Here is a 15,348-nt window from a genome sequence, read left to right as displayed (position 1 = left end):
TTGACCTGTGCCCTTAGCATCAGAATCTCATGGTCTCAGAATTTCAACCAGATAGACACGTCTTGCTTGCCATCACCAGTTACTAATGTTCCCCAGATACAGAGCCGAGGGCTACAGGAACTGTAATATGGCTCCAGTTCAGCATGTTTGGGGGTCACTGGAACAGACAGGAACTTGATGGTGTACTTACAAGTCCTATTTGCTATGGATACAAAGACCATATCTGGCAAGACCTTGTAAATGCAAAAATCGTACTGATACAGATGCCTGTGCATGCAGTCTACGACAGCAGTTTAATATCAAACAACCCAGGGCAGTGAGAGTCAGAACAAAGGCTCTACTGGTCTATGGAAGCATGGACAGCATTTAGGGCCACATGGGACACCACAGTGGCTCCTTGCCAAAGGATACTCCAACAACATAAAGAAGACAGCATGCAGGGCTGAGCATTTAGCTCAGTGAGCCCAATGCTGTGTAAGGAGAGCTTTAATAGGAAACACTTTATGTTTTGTGCCGATCAATCACGAAGCACGGCACCAAGGCTTGAGTGAGTAATAACATGGTAAGCTTTACTGCTTAAAACACACAAAACAAACACTAGCACATAAACAAACAGTGCCCATTACACAGACCTAAAGACTAGCCATACTACAGCTCTCCAACATTCAGTCACGTATACGTCATTTAAACTAAATTCAGTAAGTCAAGTCAAATTTGCTATTCTGGAAGGACTGATCTTTCCAGTAACTCAGTACCACCAATAGTAATGGCAGTGGGAGGACTCACAGGTATCAGTGCTCTGTGATGTGTGTTAACATATCAACTACCTTTCTCAGAGCAAAAATTCCTTCTGGTCTTTGTCTTTCATTCTCAAACCAGATACCCATCCCACAGGTTACTCTCTGGCACTCTGCATTGCCTGGACTGGCACATTCTATCAGACGATAAGGAACCCGACTCTCACCGTGCGCAGGGATGAACATTTTCACTGGGTCGCTGAACGGCCCGACTCCCCCTTTTGTGATGGCGGCAATCCTCACCGTACATGTGGCGTTGTGGACTTGAACAGAAATCTGAGCATGGCTGCCGTTCCGGCCAACTTCTTCAGACAGCTCTTTCTGGGAACAGAGAAGGAGGGAAAGGGGATGAAACAGTGAGCTGCCAGGGGCACGTCGCCTGCTCGCCCACAATTCCTTCTGAGGGAAGTCATCCCACCCACCTCCCAGGGGGCACAGGCTGTGTCTCTACCGCATCCCTTCCTTACTCAGCGCACAGCTAATGGAACCCAAGGGTGGACAGGGATGTTGAATGGGCTGGTTGCAACCTCTGGCCTTAGGGCCTTGCCCAAGTGAGTCTGTGAAGGCATGGCACTCAGAATGGTCAGTGAAGATGTCTCTGGAAGAGAGGGAGCATGTAGCAGAGGCAGCCAGAGGGCAAGAGTAAGCCTGGCTCTGGGAGACCCCTGCCCTCAGAACTCCCACAGTACAATGCCCAAGAGCCAAACTATACCTTGACATTGACCACCTGCCAACTTCCCCTGAACCAGCATGCATGGGCTCCTGTTCTTTACAATTATAAGAATTTTGACTAAAATCTACCTTGAGGAGGGCACTGGCATGTTTTTCTTTTCCCCTCTAGTGTGACACATGCACAATTTTCTCAATTTCCAAAAATCTGGTTTCACTTTTACTTATTTTGTTTTATAACCACTGCCATGCACCATGCGCCATTAAAACACAGGAGAAAGTGATTTAAAAAAAATTTTTTTAACATTTATTCATTTTTGAGAGACAGAGTGTGAGTGGAGGAGGGGCAGAGAGAGAGACAGACACACACACACACACACACACACACACACACACAGAATCTGAAGCAGGCTCCAGAATCCAAGCTGTCAGTACGGAGCCCGACGTGGGGCTCGAACTCATGGACCTCGAGAACATGACCTGAGCTGAAGTCAGATGTTTAAACAACTGAGCCACCCAGGTGTCCCAGGAGTAAGTGATTTTTGAAAACAAAACAAAACAAAACAACAAAACAAAAAACCCCAGAACTCAGTGTTTATATAACACTTTTCCCTTTGTTTCCAAACCTCCCTCTCAAAATAAATAATTATTTTTTTAAAAAGACCGTCTTAGGACCTCATTTCAGCCTTCAGACTATTTATTTTGAGAGGGAGGGAGGGGGAAGAGCAGAGAGAGAGAGAGAAGGAGAGAGAGAATCCCAAGCAGGCTCTGCACTGTCAGCACAGAGCCCAATGCGGGGCTCGGCCCCACAACCGTGAGATCATGATCTGAGCTGAAATCAAGAGTCGGAAGCTTAACTGAGTGGGCTCTCCGGGCACCCCAGAAACACGTCTTTAATCTCTGCAGTTTGGAGACCTGATTTCACAGACAGAAAGAGACATGTCACACCACGCAGGTGGCGCACAGATATCACAGATCACTGACGAGCAGGTGCCTGGTTTGGGTTGGTAACTTTATTCCTGGTCACTTGGTGTCATGCTGATTCCTTCTAACAGTGGGGCAGGGTGGGGCCAGCTCAGCCCTTATGGAGAGGGCAGGCCAGTCACTGGTGACCAAGGGGGAACCTGGGTCAGCCACCCACAGACTTCCTAAATGTAAACAAGCAGTGACCATCAGGACTCAGAAATAATCTTAGACAAGGGATAAAAGGGGAAAATATGGCTTTAAAATGTTCTGGTTTTTCCACCCCACTGGACTGTATGCTAAGGAGATTTGTCACAGATTTTTTTTTTATTAATTAAGTAAGCAAAATAATAATTAACAATTGGGGGGGGGGTATTCAGGCAATATCTTTTTTAGAAATAGAGCATTTTATTTATGGCAAACCCAGTTTTGATTATGGGTTAGTTGGTCGTTCTCTATTTAATTTGGGTGGGGGACAGGAACTCATCAAGCAGAGCAACTCTATGGTTCGAAACTCTATGGTTCGAACCCACACAGTCATGGAGCCCTGCAGTGAGTCCGGCTGGCCACTGAGAAATAACATGTCTGCTTCACAATTTACTACCTAACAGCTCCTGAACGTACAAAAGATGTCCTGCCTGACAACAGCTTTTGGGTCTGCTTCTAGCTTCACGCTTTTCATCTGCCAGGACTCAAATACAATATATCATGGGGCGTCTGGGTGGCTCAGTCTGTTGGGCGTCCGACTTCGGCTCAGGTCATGATCTTGCAGTTCATGAGTTCAAGCCCCGCGCATCGAGCTCTGTGCTGACAGCTCAGAGCCTGGAGCCTGCTTCCGATTCTGTGTCTCCCTCTCTCTGTACCCCTCGCCCACTCATGCTCTGTCTCTCTCTCTCTCTCAAAAATAAATAAAACATTAAAAAAAATTAAAAGATACGTATAATATATCATTTGTGAGAATTATCTCTAAGTTAGAGGACATGCATAATTGCGAATGAATTAAATTCCTAGAAGAAGAGAAATCCTAACACAAAATCATCCTTTTGGAAACAAACATAACAGTAGTTGATAAGATCTATTCGCTTAGGGCCTATAATAAATCACTGTGAAAACCCAGAGAAGGAACTTTGAAATTTCCACCTCCTGTTCCTTAAGTGCATCAACAATGGCAATCATCCTGGTTACTGCTGTCATTTTTCCGAATCTTGAAGTACGAAAACGATGGCAGCCACCGCTTACAGGTAACATGTTTTGGAAATACATAAAGAATTTTCCCATTTTAGGGGTGGAGCTATAATAAATGCTGAAGTAGTGATTAGAAAGATACATGATAACTATTTCAGTGGAGCATAACCGTTTTCTCTAGGAATTGCCTTAAATGATAAAGATGATCCCTGTTTCTAAAAATCGATGCAATTGATCCAAATTCTTTTGATGCCAAATACGTAAGCAAACGTATGACCGACCATATCTATATCCCCAAATATTTATTTTCATTTTGACTTTGAAATTTGACAAAGAAATCCATTTAAAACCAGACCCATGTAGGAGCCACCCAGGTGTGTATTCTCTCTCTCACGGTCAGGTGCAGAGCATAGAAGGTGAGGCCGTTTCCCTGGCATGAGGTGGTCTGGTTCTGGGGCACACGCCACGGGTGAACTGCAATTTCTCACTCTGTGAGTTTTCATCTTCACCAACAAAGGCCCATAGCCTCGAGGACTTAAAATCTAAGAGCATTTTCAGGTAATGAAATCAGATTTACAATATGACATCTGATGACATACATGTAGACCCTGTTTATTGCCTCGAAGAACAGTAACAGTCAACGGGGGAAGCACCACCAGATAAGAGCTTCTGTCATGCTACGCCAACAAAGGTGGCTTGTTCAACAGGCTTCACATTCACAGGACTCATTTTGCATTTGTCAATGCAAAACTCACATCTTACTCTTCAAACGTGTCCTGTTCTTACTTCCTTTTGCTAAGAGGCCACAGTGTGGAATTTGAGTGAGAGACACTGTATCATGAAAGCCAAAGGAATCTGGGAAGGGGTAGTGGGCTCTGAAAAGCACGGCTCTGGATGTCAGTCTGGCCTGGGTTCCTACCCCAGTGCTGCCAATTCCAAGCTTTGTGACTCTGGTAAGTTACTCAGCATCTCTGAGCTTCAGTTTCCTCAAGTAAACGTTGAAAGTAATACCTTTCTCTCTCTCTCTTTCTCTCTCTTTTTAATGTCTCATGATGTTTTTGTAAGGGTTCACTGAATTCCTACACGCACAACATGAAGCACACAGTCTGGCACACTGTAAGTAATCAATGGTGGTTATTATTATTCCTATATTCCTCTACCTATAAGGTGCCATATTTGGATCGTCTTTCCCTATAAATGCAAGGTCCTCTTGCAGAAGTGACCTTGTAGTGTCTTTCAAGTCCTGGCACAGGAGAGAAAATAACCAAGGCTGCTTAAATGCCTCACACCAAGAAGTTTATTTGACTAGTTCATGCGATTTACGTCCATTGTAGGTTTCTCCTCCAAGCTGTGCATATCACCCTTGATTAATTCTTGGGTTTCGGCAGTGTTCCAGACCCCTGGCTGACCTATCCCACAAGAACCTCGCCCATTTCTCATACTTTAACATGACACCTGCTTCAGATGCCCTGCCCTCCTTTGAGAGTGAGCGAGAGGGAGCAATAAGGAAAGGAAGAGCCAGTGCGCTCATGCCCGAATCCAAGCTTGTTAGGACGCAGTGGTCTAGGCCTGAGGAAGGAATCCTTGAAGGTACTGTGGCTTCTCTAGGTCTTTAAAGAAGTTATTTCTACATGTCCTGTTGTCTCTAGGCCCAAAATAATCTGCCCATAATGAAACTGCCTTCTGATTTAACATCTCTAGCCCTTCCAAATACAATTAAACCAGCATTAGAACTACAATCCTATAATAATGAGTTTTGTATAAATAACACATATAACGATGAGTTATATCTGTTGGACATGTGGGCCATTCTGGGTCAAAGTGAAACAGACTTATTTACTGTAAAATATCAAAGAGGCTTGAGCTTACCAATAAACCTTATTGATCTTCCAGAGAGGCGTATACTATGTGATATTTTATAAACTTATTTGCTCATTGAATTCCTCTCTCATGGAAGGTCTACTGACAACTTCTGGGAATGGGAATAGATGAGAAACACTAGTCCACACTCATCAAAAGCCTGTCTCATCACAGAGTGAAACTCTCCAGCCAGTATGGATGTCAGTCAGGCCCATGCATCAAGCCCCATAAATGCCTAGAAAGTAAGTTCAAGGTCCTCTGTTCAGACGGTACAAAGATGAGCGAGACATGGCCCCAACTTCAAGGAGAATAGATTGCACTTGCTCCTGACTTTTGGATTTTGAGCTTGGATTAGGAAATGCAAGGGATATAAAAAAAAAAAACAGAACAAAAAAAGGTCGATATCTTCATCAAGATATAGTAAATGTGTGTACAGTAACTGTCAGGAGTTTTTTAGTCTGAAAGCGATATAGCATGCGGGGATAATAAAGGTATAAACAACAGCCCACCCAAAGATCACTTCCAAGAAAGTTCTGAAGCCGCATACAAAAAACCCACCCTTATGAGAGTAACTCCTGGGAATAGCTTTCAAAAATATCCAATTCCATTGTCTTGTGTAAAGAAGGTATACCTTTAGTATCAGTTTCCTAAAAATGGAAATGAAAGAACAATTTTGAGAGATGAAGTTGTATCTAACTCTTGCCCTTCTGAAAAGAAGGGAGTTCAGGAAACAGAGGTGATGCGTACGGAGGTCATTGAAAACTTCACTTTGGGCAGGGGTTTTAGGATCCTCCCTGGGTCAGCTTTTCTCCAGCGTTTTTTAATTTAATTTAATTTAATTTAATTTAATTTTATTTTATTTTTTTCAACGTTTATTTATTTTTGGGACAGAGAGAGACAGAGCATGAACGGGGGAGGGGCAGAGAGAGAGGGAGACACAGAATCGGAAACAGGCTCCAGCCTCCGAGCCATCAGCCCAGAGCCTGACGCGGGGCTCGAACTCACGGACCGCGAGATCGTGACCTGGCTGAAGCCGGACGCCCAACCGACTGCGCCACCCAGGCGCCCCTTCTCCAGCGTTTTTACTTGCCTCTGGTTGCAGCCCACGATGAGCTTGAAGCATGGCTACATCTGAGAATGGTTATCCTAAGGAAAGCAAGCCGCCAAGTATTTTGTTGTCACGAGACCCTCATGATGCACAAAGTGCGGCATGAGTACAACGCAAATGAGGTTCTCACTAGGATGATCCAGCAGCACCAAGGAGGTAATGACCGGAAAGGTCACAGCTCTCACTGTGGCAGTATTGTTCTCACTGCAGAGGGGACCATGCCGAACAAAAGGCAACCAGAATGCACAGTGCAGCGGAGCGCTGGTGGCATTTAGTGCGTGAGGCTCTCTAGCTGCGTCATCCACGAGGCTTTCGCCACTCTTGCCCTTCAGCACGCCTCAGCTCAGGTCCCCTCCGGAGAGGCAGCTTTCACCCACGCCAGAAGAAGTCGAAAGGATGACCTGAACTCTTTAAACAAACTGGGGTGTTTTCTGTTAGACCTCTCAACTGTCTGCTGATAATTACAATCTTCTGCCAACCAGAGAAAAATAAAATCCTTACTGAACCGGAACACAATTATTGCACCTTCAGGGGCTGTTCACGATTCACCATGGTGAAAGGGGCTTGCCTCTAAGACAGGCATTTGATTCCCCTGATTCAGCCGGTGTGGAAACGCAGTTAATAAGGACCCTGCACGGGTGCCTTGGGACAAAAGACCAAGAAACGAGAGGCTTTTATCGTAGGACAACGCTCCTAAGCAGGGTTGTGCCTTGTACAAACAACACCCTATCATCACTCTGAGGCACAAAAACTCATGCACTTCCAAACTCTCTTCTTTTTCCTCTACTTCCATCACCTACCGCTTCCAAGAGTCAGCGTCCTGATAGGTAAACTGAGGCAGGAAAAGACAAAGAATAAATCCCACCTGTCCTTTTGGAAACAACAGCAGTTGCGTAAGAGCTGGATGTCATGAAGCTGACGACGACTGAAGCAAAGATTGGATGTTGTCAATGGGGGCAGCTGTGGACTCTGTCCCTCTCTCCTGCCAAGAAGCTGTACTGCTGTCACGTGGCACCCCCAACAAATGCCATGAGGATGCTAAAATCTGATCTGTCCCCAGGGCTAGGTCGATCAGGAATGTAACAACACAAAACAGCGTGCTTTGCATGATGGCAGTAAAGAGACAGTCCTGATGATGAAACCAGTACATCTGCCTTTCCGTAGGAAGCTCTACGTCACAAAGAAGTCAGTGTCACCTCAACTATCTTCTCAAGTGGGAAGGAGACCTGTCTGGTAGCTGCCTACCCATCCACACTCAGGCATCACCCCTACTCCTGTGGAGCTGTGTTAAGGCAACCTGTTGCTGGCTTAGCCCTGTCCTCTGGAGTCTGGTTACCCCTTTTCATTCTCTATGAGGCTGGGGTTCTTCCCTGATAATCTTCAGAAAAGCATCCTCTGGAATTTCCAAGAGGCTATGAATTGTTGGACTGCTAAGCCATATAGCTTCTGGACCTTCTGCTCTGGTTATCTGGGTAGTTCTCAACTATCTTCCTACAAGAGCCCAAGTTCCCAGAAGGCACGAATCAAGTGGTGACAGAGAGGAGTTCACCTATTTACCGAATGCATAAACGAATAGGTGAGTGAATGAGCGAGAAAAGCCCCAAAGATTCCTTGGAATTTTGTTAACTATTCAGTCATCTCTAGTTTTTACTATATTCTTCACATCCCAGTGAAAGGGACCTCATTCAATAATAATAGTTTGTTGTCGGGGTACCTGGGTGGCTCAGTCGGTTAAGCTTCCGACTTCAGCTCAGGTCATGATCTCACAGTTCGTGAGTTTGAGCCCCGTGTCAGGCTCTGTGCTGTGCTGACAGCTCAGAGCCTACAGCCTGCTTCAGATTCTGCGTCTCCCTCTCTCTCTCTGCCCCTCCCCTGCCTGCACTCTGTTTCTCTCTCTCTTAAAAATAAATAAATGTTAAACAAAATTTTTTTAATAAAAAAAAAATCTGTTGTCTTCTCACGACAAAACAAAAGCTTCTAGGGGCACCTGGGTGGCTTAGTCAGTCAAGTGTCCAACTCTTGATTTTGGCTCAGGTCATGATCTCACAGGTCATCAGTTCAAGCCCCACATCCGACTCTGCTTAGGATTCTCTGTCTGCCTCTCTCTTCCCCATTCCCTCTCTCAAAAATAAATAAACTTTAAAAAGAAAGCTTCTAACACAGTATAAATGAGCAAATCTAAGGAGACAAGTGCACTTTTTCAGAGTTCAGACTTACGGAAGTCTCTGCATTCTGCCACATGTGAGATATCCGGTAACCCACCAGGTCCCCATCCTGCCGCTTAATCGGAGGCTTGATCCATCTGACATCCACCTTATGACTAGATTCATTCAGAAACACAGTGACGTTCAAAGGTGCTACTGAAGGGGCTACAAAAGGAAAAAGAGACAATGATGAAGAACCACAGAGAAAAGCACATAGAGGCTTATTCTCAGTTTCTGAATGTTTGGTTTTCCAGTGTTCTGTGGAAAGCATTCAAATGAGGTTGAGATTAATAGCAGATTTTCACCCTTTTTTCAATTAAGGAGCACTGAAATACTACCTGGATTTTTTTTTTTTTTTAATATTTATTTTTGAGAGAGAGAGAAAGACAAAGACAGAGCATGAGCAGGGAAGGAGCAGAGAGAAAGGGAGACAGAGGGTCCAAAGCAGGCTCCAGGCTCTGAGCTGTCAGCACAGAGCCTGACGTGGGGCTCAAACCCATGAACTATGAGATCATGGCCTGAGCCGAAGTCAGACTCCCAACTGATTGAGCCACCCAGGTGCCCTGAAATACTACATGAGTTTTTAAAAGCAAGCACTTCTTAAACTAAAATCACGAAGACGAGGAAAGGCAGGGAAGGAGGTGAGTGGCACTCATGGACTCCTCCTGGGGAAGCAAAACAGATACAACTTGAACAGGGTTTTCCACTAGACGCCTGTGGGATGGAAGGGCAAACAGACTGACTGGAGATCAGTCCTGTGTCGGGTGAGACGTACCAGGCAGGGAACACGGCAGAGCTCAAAGGGAAGCCACCATTTTAAAGTCCAAAGGCAGGTTACTGATGGTCTGAACAGAGCTAATCAGACAATAAATCTTTAAAAATGTACATGTACATATATATGTGTGTATACATATACATATACATATATGTGTATACATAAGACATCTCATTATTATTGAAGACCAGAGGGTCAAATGCTAATTACTAGATGTCAAAATGTAGAATTTAACCCTGGTTTTCACTATCTGGTTTATAGGAAAATTCTGCTTAAGTCACATTCCCACTTATGTCAAAATATCTGTTATCTCTCACAAGGATACAAGGATAAAAGTTATAATACTTTGGGAAAAAAGTATGTTTGTGTTATACATATATGTATATGTATATGTATGTATGTGTGCGTGTGTGTGTGTGTGTGTGTACACACACATACACACAAAATAATTTGGGAACAGGTTAAGGTCATTACTAGATTATTTTTTGGGAGTGAGGAACTTGACTATATCTATACAAACTGAAAATAATACGCTCTTTGACCAAATATTTTATTTCCAGAAATTTAATCTAAAAAATTCTCCTGTAGGTGGTATTATATTCATTGAGGCATAATAGTGAATAAAAGGAATAAATGTAATGCTCAGTCAATAATTATGACATAATACATTTTGATACATTTTCCAATGAAATACTTCCTACCCAGCCACTGGAAAGAATTAGGTAGATCACGGGTACTGATATGAAAAAATATTTAATGGAGGGAAAAATCAAATTGCAAAAAGGTATGTACCACCTATCCATTTTAGAAATAAAAAAAATGTTTTATGTATAGAAAGAATAAAAACAATTGCAATAATATATACCAAACCATTGATTATAGTTGTATTTCTGGAAGATCAAATTATTTATTTCTGATATGCCTAAAAAGAAAACAAAAGGGTATTCTAACCTTCATTTCTGCTGATTCTAGGAGCAATTAGAATGAATTTCAGCTTAGGAAACGTCATACAGCTACAGCTGTGCTATGAACTGAATCATATAGTTTCAAATATATTGTAGAATTTATGGATAAACATGGCCAACTCAACATGTCTTTATGTCTGCTTTTCCTGAAGCCCCTCTAAAATGACAGTAAAGAATTTAAAACAATATTAACCCATAAGATAAAGCAGAGTCGATAGTGGAAAAGAAATGTCAACATATACTCAAAAGCTGAAAAAGAAATGAAGAAGGCATAATTAATTCAACAAGCCTATTCTCCCCAAAGGACCATGGACAGGCTCAGAAGCTGTGCACCCAGGTACTAAAACTGGAAGATTGAAAGCGATCAGGAAGTAGCTAGTCCTCAAGATCCCTCTAACTTATTCCCACACACCTGCTAGGTACTCCCTCAAAACAAAAACAAAAACAGAAACAGAAACAGAAACAAAAACAAAAACAAAAACAAAAACAGGAGACAGGATGCCCTGTTCTCCAAATTGAAAAGCCTCTGGTCTTGGGACAGGATGAAGACACAATGAGGGGCCAGATGGACAACTGGGGAAACAAGTGTAAGTTTGTACACTGAATGAGGAGGACTCCACCTCAGTCCTCCTCCCCAAGTGATATTGGCAGCCATGTTTACATTCCTGAGGCAGGAAACAGGAGACTACTTTACTAGAGAAAGTGAGTGGTCCCAGAGGAAAGGAAACCAATTTTGACTCTTAGGGGTATCCAAACCAAAACACTTAGGTCACTGCCCATTAAATTAGAAAATACAAATAAGTTAAAAATAAGGAGGAATCAAAGATATATCACATATTCAAAAGAAAGCATTTAAAGTGGCTATATTAATATCAAAGTAGAGCTCACAAAAAATAGTACTATCAAAGATAAAGAAAACAATCTCATAATGAGAAGGTGGTCAATTATTAGGAGAGTACAGTAATCTTAAACATTTATGTACAGGGGCGCCTGGGTGGCTCGGTTGGTTAAGCATCCGACTTCGGCTCAGGTCATGATCTCGCGGTCTGTGAGTTCGAGCCCCGCGTCGGGCTCTGTGCTGACAGCTCAGAGCCTGGAGCCTGTTTCAGATTCTGTGTCTCCCTCTCTCTGTGACCCTCCCCCATTCATGCTCTGTCTCTCTCTGTCCCAAAAATAAAAATAAAAATAAACGTTAAAAAAAAAAAATTTAAAAAAAATTATGTACAAAATAACCTCTGAAATATTTGAAGCAAAACTGGCTAGAACTACAAAAGGAAATGGATAAACGCAAAATTATAACTATGGATTTCAATGCCTCTCTCTAAATAATTGATAGAAGTAGGCAGAAAAGCAGTAAGAATATAATCAACCAATTCAACCAAGTTGACATTTATAGAGTACTCCTTATAATGAGAGCAGAATACACATTCTTTCCAAGTGCACACCAAACATTTATCAGGAAAGACCATGTTCTGGGCCATTAAAAGAATCTCAATATATTTAAAAGTATTCGGGTGATACAGATTATGTTCTTGGGCACCAATAGACTGAAATCAGAGATCAGTCATACAAAGATTTTTGGAAAACTCCAAAATATTTGGAAAGTAAGCTACACACCTAAATGACTAATGGGTCAAAGAAGAAGTCAGATGGGGTGGGGGAGAGGAAATATGGGTGATAGGCATTGAGGAGGGCACTTGTTGGGATGAACACTGGGTGTTGTATGTAACCCAATTTGACAATAAATTATATTCATAAAAAACAAAATAAATAAATAAATAAAATGACACACACACAAAAAAACGAAAAAGTCAGAAAGGTATTTTTGAACTGGATAAAAATGAGACACAGCATATGAAATTGTTCTCAAAGGCTTTTATCATTTGAGAGAAGATATTTTACAATTTTGGCACTAGAGTTTCATTTGTGCAAGGCTTACACCCTAAAGATTTCTGATCCTGACCTGTCCCACAGTTTGTATGAAGACTAGGGCACTGACTCAATGAGGCCAGAGGTAAGGGCAGGAAAGAGGTTCTACTGATCTAGAGCTCTGTTGGGAAGGAACAGAAACTGTGGATTTGAATTTAAAAGAAATACAATATCCATTCCAATATTCACAGAAGATAAAAAAAAATCTCAGAAATCAGAAATAGCACACAGAAAATTCCTTAAAGTTTAAAGATATAAATAAAGTTTGCTATGAGCAAGACAGCATAGAGAGAACCTAGTTCATAGGGCTTCAATGAGGATCTAAAAAAATAATCCATGCAAAGCACCTAATGTGGTGTCTGGAACGTGGTGTTTGGTAAATATTAACCATGTTCACATTCATTATTTCTTTTTTTGTGTGTGTGTTCATTATTTCTTAAATTTGATTTAAGAAATCAAATTTCTATGATTAGTACTTTTTATATTATTATATCTTAAAATAACATGTCATAAAGTGTGCTATTAATGCCTCCCTGTGTAAAAGAAAATATTACCTATACACATTAAGTGTAAGTTTTGTCACTAAACAGAGGGAAAATATTCTTTCCTATTTTCTTTTTTTTTTTCCTCTCTTCCCCCCCCCCCCCACCCCATTTTCATTGGCTACCTCAAATAAAATTCTCCTCCAGGGACAAAGACCAAACAAAGCCAAGTTTAAACTTCTCCATCAGGCCACCCCGGGAAGGATTTGTTTAATCACATGCCATTAGGGGCAATATTTATTCTGAGCTCCAGGGATTACCTCCTTCGGTCGTGCTGGCCAGAATCCAAGGGCTCATTGCGGACCAGCCAATTTCATTCATGCAGGATACACCAATGTTGTAATTAGCCAGAGCTCGCAGCTGCTCGATTTGATACAGATGTGGTGAAGCAGAGGTGTTAAAGACCATGACTGAGCCATTACTCAGCGGATCAACTTCCTTGACCTAAAGGAAGAGTAAAAATGTGGACCAGGCGTTAGTAAGGTGAGGGGAATGTCAGACACAGGGCACTCATGTATTCGGTGCACGTGGCCTTTCCTCTCCCCTGGGGGGGGGGGGAAGTACCTGCTTCCTTTCGGGCCACACACTAATTTCCCCCCCAGCATTACTGTGTGTTACTCATGCCACTGGAGCGGCCACTGAGGACCTGAGGAAAATGCCTAAAATAAGTGTTTTCACTGTAGCAGGTAACAGAGCAACTAAATGATCGTGAGAATACAAAGTAAGATAAATAATATGAAATAAGAACTGAGGTGGTTCTCTGTCATTTCGACCTCTGCTCTTGCTTTGAGGTAAATTCTAGTGTGTCCTTTTTTTCTTACCCCTGCTCCCATGCCAGTATAAATTCAACTCCAAACACAGACAGAGAAGGTAGATTTTCTGACATCATTTGGTGAGCAGATATAGGGAGGAGTCATTTGCACCTCACCCGCCAAACTTTTCTCCAAATCTTGTTAAAACATCTCAGCTCTTTCCTCTGAGTTCTTTCTTTTCAACCTCCCCTCCATAAGCTCTACCAATCTCTCCACATCCATGTTCTCTGTACACACAAGCAAAAATCTGATCCTGGGCCAAACTTCTACCTTTTTTTCTTAAGCATGCCTCCTGTCTGGGAGTGCGGATAAGGGAGAGCTTCTTTTTTCACTACGTTTTTCTTTCTTTCTTTCTTTCTTTCTTTCTTTCTTTCTTTCTTTCTTTCTTTCTTTCTTTCTTTCTTTCTTTTTCTTTCTTTCTTTCTTTCTTTCTTTCTTTCTTTCTCTCTCTTTCTTTCTTTCTTTCTTTCTTTCTTTCTTTCTTTCTTTCTTTCTTTCTTTCTTTCTTTCTTAAATACCTAAAATGGTCTTCACATTTCTTTTCCTTTTTCATTTTTTTTTTTAACATTTATTTATTATTGAGAGAAAGAGACAGAACACGAGCAGGGGAGGGGCAGAGAGAGAGGGGGAGACACAGAATCCGAAGCAGGCTCCGGGCTCTGAGCTGTCAGCACAGAGCCTGACGCGGGGCTCGAACCCACGAACCGCGAGATCATGTCCCGAGCCAAAGTCCGACGCTCAACCGACTGAGCCATCCAGGCGCCCCTTCACTATGTTTTTCAAAATTTGTACAATATGTAGTACTCATAAAATCGGAAAATAGAAAACGATATCTAAAACACAAGAATGGAGGAAAAAAGTCTTAAACCCTTCATGTATTCCTGATAATAACAGGCTGGTAGTCATTGGGTGTGGATACACAATGCCATTATTTCAGGATACGTGTGTTGAAATTTAGGCCAAGGGGCCACAAACATTTTAGAATTCTAAATCCCCTAGTGGATACCAAGAGGGTGGTGTTGGGGCCAAGTCTCACCTCAGACTCAGACCCACAGGCTCCACTGGGTGACAAGAAAGCACCAGTTGGCCTGAGGAGCCTCCAGAGGAGAAACAAAGAGCTACGTGCTTATCTCGGTGGTGGCTGTTGGCAGAACTTACTTTTTGTTTCTACGCTTTCGAGTATGCACCTACTTCCTGGTGACCAATCCCTGAAACTGAGGTGGAGGGAACCTTTGGCTCTCCACCCCTGCCCCATTTCCGGAGCAACATGTGGAGCATTTCCAGGCACAGGGACGCTCTTTGAGCACACGCTGCTGGAAGAAGACGGGGTTTCTATAACCGTCCTTCCCAGTGGGTCCTAGGGGACAGGAGGGCACGAAATAGCAAGAAGTACGTGGGAGAGTTAAAAATAGAAATGGAGTATGCAGCCCAAAAATGGGTGAAGAAAGGAACTAACATCAGGGCCAAAGGAAGTGGGAGGGTGTGTCCTGCTAGTGCGTGGATCTGAATCGTGTCCAAAACATTCATTTGCTACCAAGT

The 15,348-nt window shown here is 42.7% G+C and overlaps 1 protein-coding gene across 3 annotated transcripts in view; it reads right to left on the bottom strand.

The window, feature by feature from the left end:
* Nucleotides 1-15,348, bottom strand: part of MERTK (MER proto-oncogene, tyrosine kinase) — a 152,111-nt gene that overhangs the window by 47,298 nt on the left and 89,465 nt on the right. For all 3 annotated transcript variants that reach the window (XM_058683287.1, XM_058683288.1, XM_058683286.1), the window contains exons 7-9: nucleotides 13,258-13,441; nucleotides 8,800-8,951; nucleotides 965-1,118 (exon numbers count right to left, since the gene is read on the bottom strand). In XM_058683287.1, the coding sequence (XP_058539270.1) occupies nucleotides 965-1,118; nucleotides 8,800-8,951; nucleotides 13,258-13,441 (490 nt within the window). The remainder of the gene's footprint in view (nucleotides 1-964; nucleotides 1,119-8,799; nucleotides 8,952-13,257; nucleotides 13,442-15,348) is intronic.

Source organism: Neofelis nebulosa, chromosome 9 (assembly GCF_028018385.1).
Source record: "Neofelis nebulosa isolate mNeoNeb1 chromosome 9, mNeoNeb1.pri, whole genome shotgun sequence".
NCBI classification, from domain to species: Eukaryota; Metazoa; Chordata; class Mammalia; order Carnivora; family Felidae; genus Neofelis; species Neofelis nebulosa.
The sequence above is the reverse complement of the archived record's forward strand: the minus strand, read 5'-3'. Positions and strand labels throughout refer to the sequence as shown.